General features: G+C 37.9%; 1 protein-coding gene across 1 annotated transcript in view; it reads left to right on the top strand.

Annotated features, from left to right (window-relative positions):
• eepd1 (endonuclease/exonuclease/phosphatase family domain containing 1) overlaps window positions 1-13554 on the top strand; it is a 56809-nt gene that overhangs the window by 20585 nt on the left and 22670 nt on the right. The window contains exon 2 of the mRNA XM_073822133.1: window positions 4593-4644. Coding sequence (XP_073678234.1) covers window positions 4593-4644 — 52 coding nt within the window. The remainder of the gene's footprint in view (window positions 1-4592; window positions 4645-13554) is intronic.

Below are 13554 nucleotides of genomic sequence, written 5' to 3'. Positions count from 1 at the left end.
CGGTATCATTAATAGCCACGACCCCAACATTTGCATCGCCCAATCATCAGAAGTTCTGCGGGTAGGCTATTGTGAAAAAACAACTGAGAGAGGACAATAGCGAAAATGCAGATCATGGAAATGTCATAGTTGTGCAGGAGATATTAAGTGAAGGGATGGGTTGGTGTCTGTACTCAAAAAGGTGCGGAAAACAAATAACACGTTCTAATAAAATAAGGCGAGCCACTAAAGGGACACGGTTACAGTAAAAAATTATCGTGCATTCAAAACGGCAGTTTCAGTGCCCCGCATATTAATAGCGGCTTGAGTTCCGTAATTAAATATATATTTTCCTCCATGTGTTTCCTTACTGCTGTGAGAGCTAAATGAGCCGCTCTGTGAAGCAGCCAATCAGAGCAGAGCTCATCATTATTATTCATGAACCTTCCAAATAAGGCAATAACAGAGCATTTCATTCTAGGGACAAATCCTAGGGTTGTAAATGGACCTGTTAAACCGTTTCTGGAGAATTTTTGCCCTTTCCGAAGCCATATACCTTTGATGTAGATATCAGAGAACAATTTAAAATATTGTATCAATGCATTCTATGGCACCTTTAACCAAATACCCATTCAAAAAAAAAAACCCATTGAATTCAATACGATGAAACCAGAAGTGCTAAAATGCATTTTGTTTCTGCATTTTAGACTACAAAAATACATAATTTCTTCAGCACTCATTTAGCGCTGCCATTTGTAAATTTAATGCGCCTGGCTTCCGGTCTCATCCACATCCAGATATTTTTAGCTGTACAAAACAGCTTTGATGCTTGATATTGCAAATTTGAGTGTCTTATCATATTATTTTAATGTATTATCTTAATTATGAACACATTAGTTTGTAGTGAAAAGGTTTTACCACTTACTGCACTCTGTTATTCGTCTCATTATTTCTCTCTGGCGCCTTTTGAACAGCTTACTTGCACATTGAAAAATAAGGTGGATGAAGGACTGCATTAGCTGTGTAATGAAGTGCTGTGGCAGTGTACAGTGAACTCTGGGAAAGCCTGCGGGACTGTTCTGTTCCTTCTGACAGTACAGTATAATTGATTTGTGTTTATAGTTGCTGTCTGAGCTCTTCTATTTCACGTCTGGTTTGTGGCTCCAGATTAAAGTTGTAAAGCGCCAGTGTAGATAAACATCCCTGTAGAGAGGATGGCTTACATCCAGTTCACCTCACAAGAGGTCAAAATGACATTTTACATTGCACTAATGTCCTTTGGAATATGCAGTGTTATGCCTTTTACGCTCGGTCACTTATCAGCATGTCATTCATATTGTGATTTGGGCATCAGTGGAACTGAACTGCGTCAGCATGCCTGAATCCTAAGCATTTCCAGTCATTCATAGTGAGCAGAAATCCGGTTAGTCGTGCCGTCTGCTCTTGAATATTCATGAGCGATGAGCAAAGCAGTTGCACTGAATGCTGGGGTGAGAATGGGAGTTTAGTAGGTCTTTCTACAGACGTCTATAAAGAGTGTCTTGAAATATTGAGAAAACCGCTCATTATGTTGAGTTGTTAATATTCTGAGACACTCAAAAAACATCTTTAAAGGAGACAACGGATGGCCATTTTTCACAAGTTGGTATGTTTAAGGTCTTCATGAAATGTCTGCAACATACTTTGGTTGAAATTTAAGGATGCACCAAAATGAAAATTCTTGGCCAAAGCCGAATAAAATTAAACACTGGGCAGAAGGCAGATTACCGAACTTGGTTTTTTGTGTTTTTCCTCCGATGTATTTTGCCAGTTTGTTTTATTATTGCATACAGTAAATAACCAAAATGTGCTTTTTAAAGTTTTATCTTGCTTTTTAAAGAAAATAATCAATTGCAAAACAACAATTTAAAAATAATTCCTTATCACTGAACATTTGTAACATTCTAGTAGACATTATAGCCTACCAACAAAGCACAATTTTAACTTAAAATGAATAAGTTAGTAAAATAATATTCTTTGGCCATTTTTAAGACCCCCTTCTTGAATCAGGCATGTGTTTTAATGTACAAATAAATGCACCTTTACTGAGCAAAGGAGAATGATATAATAAATGTATTAAAAGAGCTGTAATGATTATTACTTTTGTCTCACTTTTGTATATTTTACAGAACAACAGTAAAATTACAATACTAACATTTATGAATGTTGACTTTTATTTTGTCAGAAACCCACAAGAAGACCTCAGTACTACTTTTTGCTGACAGCAGCAGATTTATGAATGTTTCTCATCACACAGATTTCCCTTGCGCTTTGGACTTTGCACCACAATTTGATCACATCATGTCATTGTTCGGTATAATTTATTCGGCCTTTTCGCATTATCAATAATTTCGGTTGTCGAACATTCGGTGGATCCCTATAAAAATTCCTCAATGGTCGTGTAAAACAACACCCTTTTTACCTTGTCAAAAACAGCTGTTTACAGCGAGCTGTTTCAGTGCATGTCTCTTTAAATGATAATGAGCTTCTGCTCACTCCATCCCTCTCTTCTGTTTTTGTGTATTTGGTGGCGCATACCCATCAAAAAAAAAACAAAAAAAAAACTAATCGCTCTCCATTGACTTTGTATTCGCGGGAAGCTGCCTCCTTGTCATTTCTGACTCATAACAAAAAACAGAACAATGTCTAAAAGCTGCTATGTGACAAGGTGTACAGTAAACAAGCTAAAAAACACTAAACTACGTTTTTATAAGCTGCTGACCCAAAAAACGAGTGTTTAAGGACACAATAAGTTGTAAATGTAAGGATATTTCACGTTGGGCATTCAGTTCTCAGATCATTTCTCCAACAAAAGGAAGGTAAGGAAAAGGAGCACTGACATAGACCAATACAATTTAGTTTCTCAATATATCTCCTCCTTTCAAGGTGGTGAAATAATCCTTTGACATGGCTAAAAATAATGAATGTTTACTGTTGCTGTTAAATTTCCCTCCAGCGGCGTTGTTCTTAGAGTACGTTGTGCTCTACTTTTGTCTTAAACACTCATTTTTAGGTCGACAGCTTATAAAAAAGTAGTTCTGTGTTTTTTAGCTTGTTAACTGTACACCTTGTCACATAGCAACTTTTAGACATTGTTCTGGCTTTTGTTATAAGTCAGAAATTACAAGGAGGCAGCTTTCCTCAATATGAAGTCAATGGAGAGCGTTGGATTGTTTTCCCCTCCGGTGGGCGTGGTTTTCAGATTATGACGCGTGTTGCTCTCTCTCTATTGAGACTGTTTAGGTTTTTTGGGATTAAAAAAAGGAGTGAATGGATTTTTATCGCTGTAGAGTGGTTGTCCAAACACTGCTAAGCTATTTATACGCAAACACCATGTAAAAGTAAATTTTGCATTCAATGTTCTCTTTAGTTCAAGGTCTTGAATACATTTACTAATAGATTATGAAAAAAAGTTGTATTTGTTAGTATTATTTAATGGATCTGAGCTAACCTAGACAAAAAATGGACAGTTGTACAGTTTAATTAGATTAATTATATACACTTCATATTAGGTGGCCTTAACTATTATGTACTTAAATTTAAAAATGAGTACAATGTACTTAATGTGGTAATATTGCATTGTAAAACACTTTTGCTTCTATTTAGGTGGGATATGGGTAAGGTTAGGGACAGGTTTGGTGGTATGGGTAGGTTTAAGAGTGACAAATACAATACAAATAAACAAATACAATGTAATTGTGGCTGTTGCTACAAATATACCCGTGCTACTTAAGACATTGCTTAAGGTTTGCTTTACTTAAGGTTTTGTGGTCCAGGGTCACAAATAACAAAAGATGTGAACCAGCCGAAGTTTGTTCTGCAAAGTTTTATGTAGTCTATATGGCATGAAACAAAACCTGGGCATGTTGTTCCCATTTTGTCAGGGCAGAGACATTTGGCGGATCTTGAGGAAAGGCAGTTCTTGACTTTGTCAAAGGTGTGTCTGTCTGTCCGGTAATGAAGCTGACCTTCCTGATCATTTTGTTAGCATTACTCACAGAGGACCTAGGTGTAATTGCCATTGGCAATGAGATCATATACAGATTAGGGTTTGATCAGTGTGGGTTTTGCAATGCCAGATTCTTAAGATGTCATCTTTACTTTACACTCATTTAATGAAAAGCACAGCTTTGACTTTTCTGCTTAGGTGTTTGTGTTTAAAAATTATTACTGTAATGTTCACAGAACCATCTGCTGTTTGCTGTATCATATTGTTTGTAGAGAATTACTTTCCAAAACAAACAGCTCAACGGTTATTAAGGCTGAAAACATCAACACTGCTTCCAGAGCATTGTCATTACCTGTTTCATATTATGTTTGCAAGATATAATATATAATTTATGCCAAAGGGATCCGCCACACGGCAGGAGGTGAAAGTGCTGGCAGGATGATTTAAAGGAGGCAGCTGACGATTGTTTGTTGAACATTGATCCGTTTGTACCTTGAATACATGGCATCTATTATTAATGTTAATTTAATTGATTTAATATCCAATTACTGTACATTTATGTGCTAGTGGTATTATGACTGAATATCACATGCTTTGTTTTCTCTCTCTCTCTCTCTTTCTCCAGCATTAAGCTGCTAGCCGTTCAAGACTTGGTCGATCGGGAGGCTCTAGACAAGGTAGTGTTACATTTCTACACACACCTCTTCCCTTCAGCACCGTTACACTAGCCTGGTGTTTCACATCATGTACTAGTACACTGAGTCTTTATAAAGAGCCATCTGAACCGCCTTGTTAAATTTGTGCAGTTTAGTGGTTAAAAAGCCCCAGTATATTTCAAATCAAAGAATGAATGGATGTAACATAATTTCAAACTAATTCTGGAAAAGAACAGTGTTTTGGAGTTTTGGTGGTTTGGCACAGTTTGGCAGTCCGAACGTTACAGAAAACTTCATGCCAGCTGTTAAAAATGTTCAAACTGACAATTACATAGACCAAATGTCAGAACAGAGTGCAACTGTATGTTTCCGGAGGTAAAAATCCCATAAACTTTATTCATGAACCGTTAAAAGCAGACTTACTGTGATCTATGAGGTTGTTAATTGACCCTTCGCGAACAGCTTGATTGACAGGTGATCTGACCAATCATAACACAGAATCTGCCATTTTCTCCGACAAATCAGACGGGATAGTAGATCAACTTCGCTGGACTTAAACTTGAAAAAATTGTGTGTATTGACATCTTTCTGCGTTTGAAATAAAACCCATCCTGATGTTCATGTTTATTTAGTTTTTTAAAGGAGGCATAACACGCACAGTTTCCACCCAATGCTAATGAGCTCTGCTCGCCCCGCCCCTCTCTGCCATGGGTTAATGAGCCGTAATGTTTTCTTTAGCATGTTTAACAGTGTTTATCTGCAAAACTTGCTAACAAGCACATTATTAAAATAGGCCATTTGCAAAGATGCATAAAAAAAAAACATAAAATGCATATGTAGATCGGGATCGGCACTTTCCTTTCAAAAACGAAAGTAACCTTAATCCTCTGCATCTTCAGCAGCTCAGATGTTGGGAGTAAATGCCGACTGCTATGTTCAGAAAGCTTCATGCCAGCTGTTAAAAATGTTCAAATTGACAATTACATAGACTAAATGTCAAAACAGAGTGCAACTGTATGTTTCTGGAGGTAAATATCCCATAAATGTTCTCCACTGGGGAATTGATTTTTAGCAATAACTTATAAACCGTAAAAAGCAGACTTATTTCATTTATTTTGGTGCTGTGAGTATTTAAGACATACTGCTGCTGCACAAATGGCATAAAATAACTCATAGCAGATCCATACAGGTGGAGCTGGGGAGGTGAAGGTTTTTTTTTTTTTAGAGAAACTCTGAATGTGCTCTGCAAAATGCCCAAGTGATTGCTACCAGCCATTTAAACGTAAGGCTGCAAGCTCATTGGTTGCGTATGCAATGTGAACCAATCAGCTTGTGCCAAGTCGTATAACTGTGTGATATCATCAATTAGAGTTTCATGGCAAAACTAGGCATTTTAAAGCTAAGACCTTCTTACATACCAGAAGTGACCTGCTCTGTTTTGTCTATCAGCATGTTGTCAGTTTCCTCTTTGCTCCACAATGTATTTTTCACTGCGTGAGAACATGTTGTGTAGTGTGAGAGTTGCATTGTTTATTGGACATGTCAACAGTAACTAAGGAAGGTGGGTTTTGCGTAGGGTATGTGCTTTTATTGAATCAATAAGCCCACAGTTCAACGTATGTTTTAAATAGTCATGCACAATTCATAGTAAAAAAAAAACAAAAAAAACGATGCCATAGAAGAACCACTTTTGGTTCCACAAAGAACCATCTCTTTCTTACCTTTTTATAATCTGAAGAACCTTCTTTCACCACAAAGAACCTTTTGTAAAACAGAAAAGTTCTTTAGATGTTAGAGGTTCTTTATGGAACCATTTGGACAAAAAAGGCTCTTCTATAGCATCATGAAGCACGTTTATTTTTAAATGGTCAGTCATTTTCTAAAAGAAATTACAAATTTCTATTTCTATTCTATTCTTTTTAACCACAAATGCTCATCTCACAGATGTGTGTCTTCACACATTAGTTAATCACATTAGAAAGGTCATGCGTGGTTAGTTCTTTATCTGTGTACTTCGGTTCAAGAAGGTTGGGTGAAAAACTCCATCTCATTTTCTCCTCCAACTTCAAAAACATCCGATATCATTGTTTTACCTTTTTTTGAAAGGGACATTTAACTGTCTTTTCTTTTGCTTTGTAAACACTGGGTCGGTAAATGGTTCATCGCCCTTAAATCTCTATAGCCAAAAATATATATTTCCTGTACCAACACCAATGAAAATGTGTGCCAGCAGCGCTGTTGAACTCTACTGACATTTGAGGTGACATTAGTGACAGGTCAATGCACCAAAGTTAAGCTGAGTTAATATCAGGTAACATGCTCACTTCATACTCCTCCGGTCAGTGTTAATAACCTAACAAATATGCAAATACAAATGTAATCTCAGAGTTTACAATCTTGAGAGTACAAAGAGTGAAGTGTGTTTTTTTTACTTTCAACCTTCCTCTCTTCTATTTTCAACCTAACCTACTAAAAATCATGATTCTCTTCTATTTTAAGGTGTGTTTTTTTTAAATATGTACACAAAGCGTGTATGTGCTGTGTGCGTGTTGCGTTTGAGGTCTTCTCCGTGCTGCCTGATGCTGGGAATAGACTGGTAAAGTAGGTTAGCAGAGCAGCAGTTTGTCAGTAAGAGGACTAGGGCAAAGTCAACCCATATATCTCCTCTTTCACTCGCACTCTATTTCTGTTCTGTTTCCCTCGCTGCAGAGTAGAGAGCTCTCCTGCTTGTCTTTCTGGGACACACCTTGTTGATTTAGAGTGGCATAGTGGTTTAAACTTAGGGGTTGGGGATTTAGAAGGTTGCTGGTTCAATCCCTGCAGTGTGCGAGCCATGAACCTGATCACCATCGGGTCCTTGAGGTCCAGGGCAATTATCCCTGTGAAGTGGCATATGCACTGACAGTGATTATCAATGACAGTGTGACCTAAAATAATTACATTTTAATGAGAATAAGCTATTTAAGGCGACATGAGCAACTGTTATCAATGACACTAAGCTGAGGGCAACTTTCATGTATTTAAGTTTTTTAGAATGGTCATGGATTAGCAATCTCCATGTAAAACTGATTGTGCAGACCAAACTGTAAGTTGTAGAGGCTTGACACTTTGAGGGATGGTAGTACTCACACCGAAGTCACCAAAGCTCTTCCCATTCGGCCTGATGGGGATGCTACAGCGATCAAAAGTACAAAATCATAACTCCATCAGTCGCAGGCTCAAGTGTCTTATGTCATTGGAATCCTTGGCTCACGCCTGACAAAATGCATGCAAAATGCATCAGATTTAGTGATGGGAAGTTCGGATCATTTTACCGACTCGGATCTTTGAGTCTCATTCAGCAAAATGAACGAATCTTTTTTCGAGTCATTTCGTTCATTTCGTTCATTTTACCAAAATATAATTACACTTTAAAAAGTTTTTACCAGTTTCAACTTAAAAACGTAAGTTCAGCAGCTGCCTTAAAAATTTAAGTTAAATCAACTTAAAACTACTATTCATTTCAACTCACGACAATAAAATTAGTTAAAATGACTTGTACTTTTAAGTTGATTTAACTTATGAGTTAAAATTACTCATACTTTAAAGTTGATTTAACTTAAAATTTTAATGCAGCTGCTAAACTTAAGTTTTTAAGTTGAAACTGGTGCAAACTTTTTACAGTGTAAAAAGCTACGTGTTACTTCCATAACACATGTGTACTGCTTGTACAAACGTTGATTACACTACAAACAAGACAAAACTATAATACTATTAGAAAAAGAAAAGGTTAATTCATTGTTTACCTGGGTCTTCAGTCTATGATTAGCTCCCTCACCTCTATCTGTATGGGTTTGAGTCGTTCGTTCATCACGTGTCAGCCTCATACGCTTTAACTATGCTGCCTGAGCCGGAAACAGAATTGATTAGTTCATTTCTCGAGCCTTTGGGTTTGAGTCGTTCGTTCATAGTTGCGCAATTGCGCATACGCGACTGAACGAATCACTCCCCGAGACGACTCGTTCTTCCCGAGTCACATTAAAGATTCGTTCAAAATGAACGAATCGTTCAAGAACGACCCATCACTAATCAGATTCGGTATTTGAATTTTTGGGTATTTTGGATTTTTTTTTTACAAAACCTACTTCTGCAAACTTTTCCTAGGTTTTTCATCCAATCTTAACCAAACCAGTGCAGAAAGATACTCCGGGGAGTGAATCTCAATAATTATCAAAAGAAGTTAAACTTTCGACTCACAGTCGCAAAGGGATGCCAAAAGATTCAAAAGGGGCAGGGCCACTTTTATTAAAATGCCTATAACTCCTGAACTGAATAAGATATCGTTGCCAAACTCAGAACACATATGTAAGAGCTCAATCTGAGGTCACAGGGCAAAAATCAGCTTGGCCACTTGGTGGGCATTAAGAGGGAAAAAGCATAAAAATGGCTATAACTATGCAACCATTTGTCCTATTAACATGAAAATCACTGTGCATGGTCTTGGTCCAAAGCGCCACAAGTGTCTATAAGAACAATTGCGTTATCCCATTGGCTGATGAAGTTCGAGCACCTATTAGACATGGTTAATGGAGGCCGATCATAACGAAACTTGGTAAGCCTATTTGACTCATGGCCTCAAAGGTCTGAGAGAAATTTGAAAGCAATCAGCCACTGTGGGGCTCTACAGTGCGACCATTTCACTCGCATTCGCGACTAAAAATTACTACGTGCGACTGTGAAAAAATATTTCGGAGCACCATGTGCGACTGACCCTATCAGCATATTTGTGTTTGCGCTCAGGGGAGCTTCAAAGGTTTCTATGTGTTTTTGCAACGTTTTTGCAACGTTGAGCATCACAGACATATCTCACGAGTCATTTTATAAACAAAGTGTAGAGAGAGTGTAAATAAGAGACTGATTGTGCAGTGTAGTGAGCGTCGTTGATTATAATAGAGCTTTGTAATATCGCGAACTAAGATGAGTGACAGCTTTTGATAATTTTTAAGGGAGTTTGTAAATGAGATATTGGTTTACTACAGCAGTTAAATAAACAAGAAGTTATTATTTAAGTGACTTACATTGTCTGACTATAACACTACTGTCTGATTTTGCTCTATTTCATCGTCCAAAGTAGTTTGAAACAAGTCACAACTGAGCCGCTGCGCATCTCCATTCAAACACAGCAGTGTTTTGTTTATGGATTAAATGTTTGTTTTTAAACAAATCTAGTGAAATAATTAAATTTCCCATTCATAAAGACAGTCACTTGCTTTATTCCTGAACGAACCATCCATTCGAACAAATCAAATGAATGATATGGTTCAGTAATTAAATCAGTGTCTTGCCGCTACCTGGTGGCAGATCTTTTCAGATATTTAAATCTTTAATATTTCTGTATTCAAAATTTTATATTTAAAACATTAATCTCAACATGAATTTATGAATTTCATTGCACTCATGCCGCCTCGTTAAACATATGGTAAAAAGATAAAAACAAAGGCTAAAAACTGATTTCCCTTGTAAATCACCTTAAGGAGTCAAATATCACCTCGTAATGTCAAGTCAAGATTATTTATACAAAATGTCAATAGTAATGCAAGAGTTCCATATTGCAACAAAGTCAAATTGGGGAGGAGTCATCTGGTTCCCATGGCCTTGTGCCGGTGGCCGTTTAGGGTAGGAGTTCTTTCTTGATGATCTGTCTCTGGGGCTCATCTAGTTGACACGGTATCCACTGACATTCGGATGTAGGTGTTGATCCACCATCTGCTCTTGGTACGGACTGGATCCGGGGGACTGCAGTGACCATCTGATCTGGATACGGACTGGATCTGGTGGCTATGGTGACCTGGGAATAAGAAACAAACAGACTAATATTAATGTAGATGCAAGAGTTCCAAGTTGCCACAAAATCAGATTGGAGAGGACTCATCTGGTTTTCGCTGTCTTGCGATGGCTGTCTAGGTGATGAGGTCTTCACTGATGATCTGTCTCTGGGGCTCATCTAGTTGATCTGGTCTCTGCTGACATTCAGGGCTGTAGAGGATATCTCTGGGTGCTGATGGGCACGGACTAGATCCGGGAGACTGCAGTGACCGTCTGATCTGGATACAGGTGGCTACGGTGACCTCGGAATAAGAAGGAAAGATACTAATATTAGCGTAGATGCCATTCTTCTTCTGATGCAACGAGTACATCAGGTGTTATAGGAAGTGTCCCTGGTTCCGGTTGACCTAAATAATGCAGCCTAACAATCCTTTAACGGATTTGGATTATGAAATGTATTAAGTGTAGGCCAGGTTAAAGAGATAGGTCTTTAATCTAGATTTAAACTGACAGAGTGTGTCTGCCTCCCGAACAGTGTTGGGTAGATTGTTCCAGAGTTTGGGCGCTAAATGTGAAAAAGATCTGCCGCCCGCAGTTAATTTTGATATTCTAGGTACTATCAAATTGCCGGAATTTTGAGAACGCAGCGGACGTGAGGGACTATAATACGATAAGAGCTCGCTCAAGTACTGAGGAGCTAAACCATTCAGGGCTTTATAAGTTATTAGCAAGATTTTGAAATCTATACGATGTTTTATAGGGAGCCAGTGCAGTGCGGACAGAACCAGGCTAATATGGTCATACTTTCTGGTTCTAGTAAGAACTCTAGCTGCTGCATTTTGGACCAGCTGGAGTTTGTTTATTAAGCGTGCAGAACAACCACCCAATAAAGCATTACAATAATCTATCCTTGAGGTCATGAACGCATGGATTAAAGTTTCTGCATTTGACATCATGAGCATAGGTCGTAATTTCGATATATTTTTTAGATGAAAAAATGCGGTTTTGCAAATGCTAGAAATGTGGCTTTCGAAGGAAAGATTGCTATCGAATAATGGGAAGGCTAATTTTTTATCAGATTTTTTTGATTATTGTTTAGAGTGTGCTCCTAAAATTTTGTGCTCCTAAAATTTTGACTGTGCTCCTAAATTTTTTAAGTGCTCCTAACAAGAAAAGTAAGCGTAGAGCCCTGCACTGGGGTTGATATTGAGTTTGTCTCTAGAACCACTGCTGTCAATCAGATTGTTTGTTAAATGATTGAAAAGATGTCAAAAACCTACTTTTGCGAACTAGTTCTAGGTTTTCTGCTCAATCTGCATTGCACTGCACTGCAGTACAATTCTCTGGACTCTCTAGATCAGTGTTTCTCAACTCCAGTCCTCGGGACCCACTGCTCTGCACATTTTGTATGTTTCTGAGTCTGACACACTCAGTTCAGTTCATGAATCTTTCTACTAATGAGCTGATGATCAAAATCAGGTGCCTTAAATGAGGAAGACATACAAAATGTGCAGAGCAGTGGGTCCCGAGGACTGGAGTTGAGAAACACTGCTCTAGATAAATGATTATAAAAAAACATTGAAATTTACCCTTTGGAAAGCTATAACGGTGGGGCTTTTAGAAAAGGGACCTGTCCAAATTCACACAAAATCCTATAAAGCCTAAAGGAAAACTCAAAACATCACGAAACCTGCTGAGCACATGCGACAAGTGATTCTAAACAGGCATGCAAAGTTTTAAGGAGATGGGGCTTTGGGCCACAGTTAGGGCTTTAACAGTCATAAACATTACAAAACATAATATGTTAAATTACCTGTATTTGCAAAAAAAAAAAAAAGGCTGGCTACATAATGTCATTAATTTAAATACTTACTTTTTTTATACTGAATGCTTTGAATAAAAGTGTCTGACAATGAACAATTAACTATCCTCTGTTGCAGTGTTTGTTTATTCCTTCTCTTTGTTTATTTTTCTTCTGGATGCCATTATGGTGTAGCCGCGAGTCATGGCGGGCATGAATGAGTGATTTTAACAGCACTGCTGTCTGCTGTTGTTATGCCGCAGTGAACCCGATGTGATGTTCTTTCCTCTACACTGCTTTTGCAAATGCTGACTGGACGGACAGAGATGGAAAGGCACACTTCTCTGACTTCTTGCCCAGAATGGGATGGCGTGGGCTTCTGAATGTCTCTCTGGACTCCTGCTGTAGTCTGACATGAACTCTGTTTAGAAATCTTTTGGGAAATAATGGAATTACAGACAGTGTTTATGGAATGCTGACACTTCTGATTAATGTTAGAACTGCTAAGACGGGAAATGATTTATATTTCACCATATATGTCATGTTGAAACAAGAAGTTGGGACATAATGAAGGCCTCATTTTTTTGATAGTCTGTAGCCTAGTTTTAGGCCACAGCCCAGCAAAACCATCATCTTACAGCTACTTTTTAGTGATGCACCAAATGTTCGGCAACCAAAATAATTCGACCGAAAATAGCAAAAAAGCTCTTTAGTGTTGAAAGAGCGCATTAATGCAGCAAACATGTTGGCAGTGTGGAAGCACCTAAAACTGTTTGAGAAAGATGCAAAAATCATTACAAGCACCGACAGCGAGAGACTGTTTAGTATCGCTTCGCATGTCTTCCATGAGAAGAGAAATGGCTGGTTGTTGCTAGTTACTGTATGATGACTGAAATCGCGAAATGGCCTTAAACCATTAGTAAATAAACTGTTATGTTGTCTAATACACGCACAAATTGTATTTAGTCTGACAGCTCTGCATGAGCTCCTTAGCCAGGGTTCAAAGTTGAAAGCGCGAGGAAAATCTGTGTGATGAGAATCATTCATAAATCTGCTGCTGTCAGCAAAAAGTAGGTCTTCTTGCGGGTTTCCGCCAAAATAAAAGTCAACATTCATAATTGTTGGTATTGTAATTTTATTGTTCTGTAAAATAAAATGAAGACAAAAAACAATGATAACAACAGCTCTATAAATACTTTTATTATAACATTCTCCTTTGCTCAGCAAGGCTGCATTTATTTGTACAATAGAAAACACATGCCTGGTTCAAGAAGGGGGTCTTTAAAATGGCTAAAGAATATTATTTTACTAACGTATTAATTTTA

The sequence above is a fragment of the Garra rufa genome, chromosome 17 (genome assembly GCF_049309525.1).
Source record: "Garra rufa chromosome 17, GarRuf1.0, whole genome shotgun sequence".
Taxonomy (NCBI): Eukaryota; Metazoa; Chordata; class Actinopteri; order Cypriniformes; family Cyprinidae; genus Garra; species Garra rufa.
Note: the sequence above shows the minus strand (reverse complement) of the source record. Positions and strands in the feature narration are given on the sequence as shown.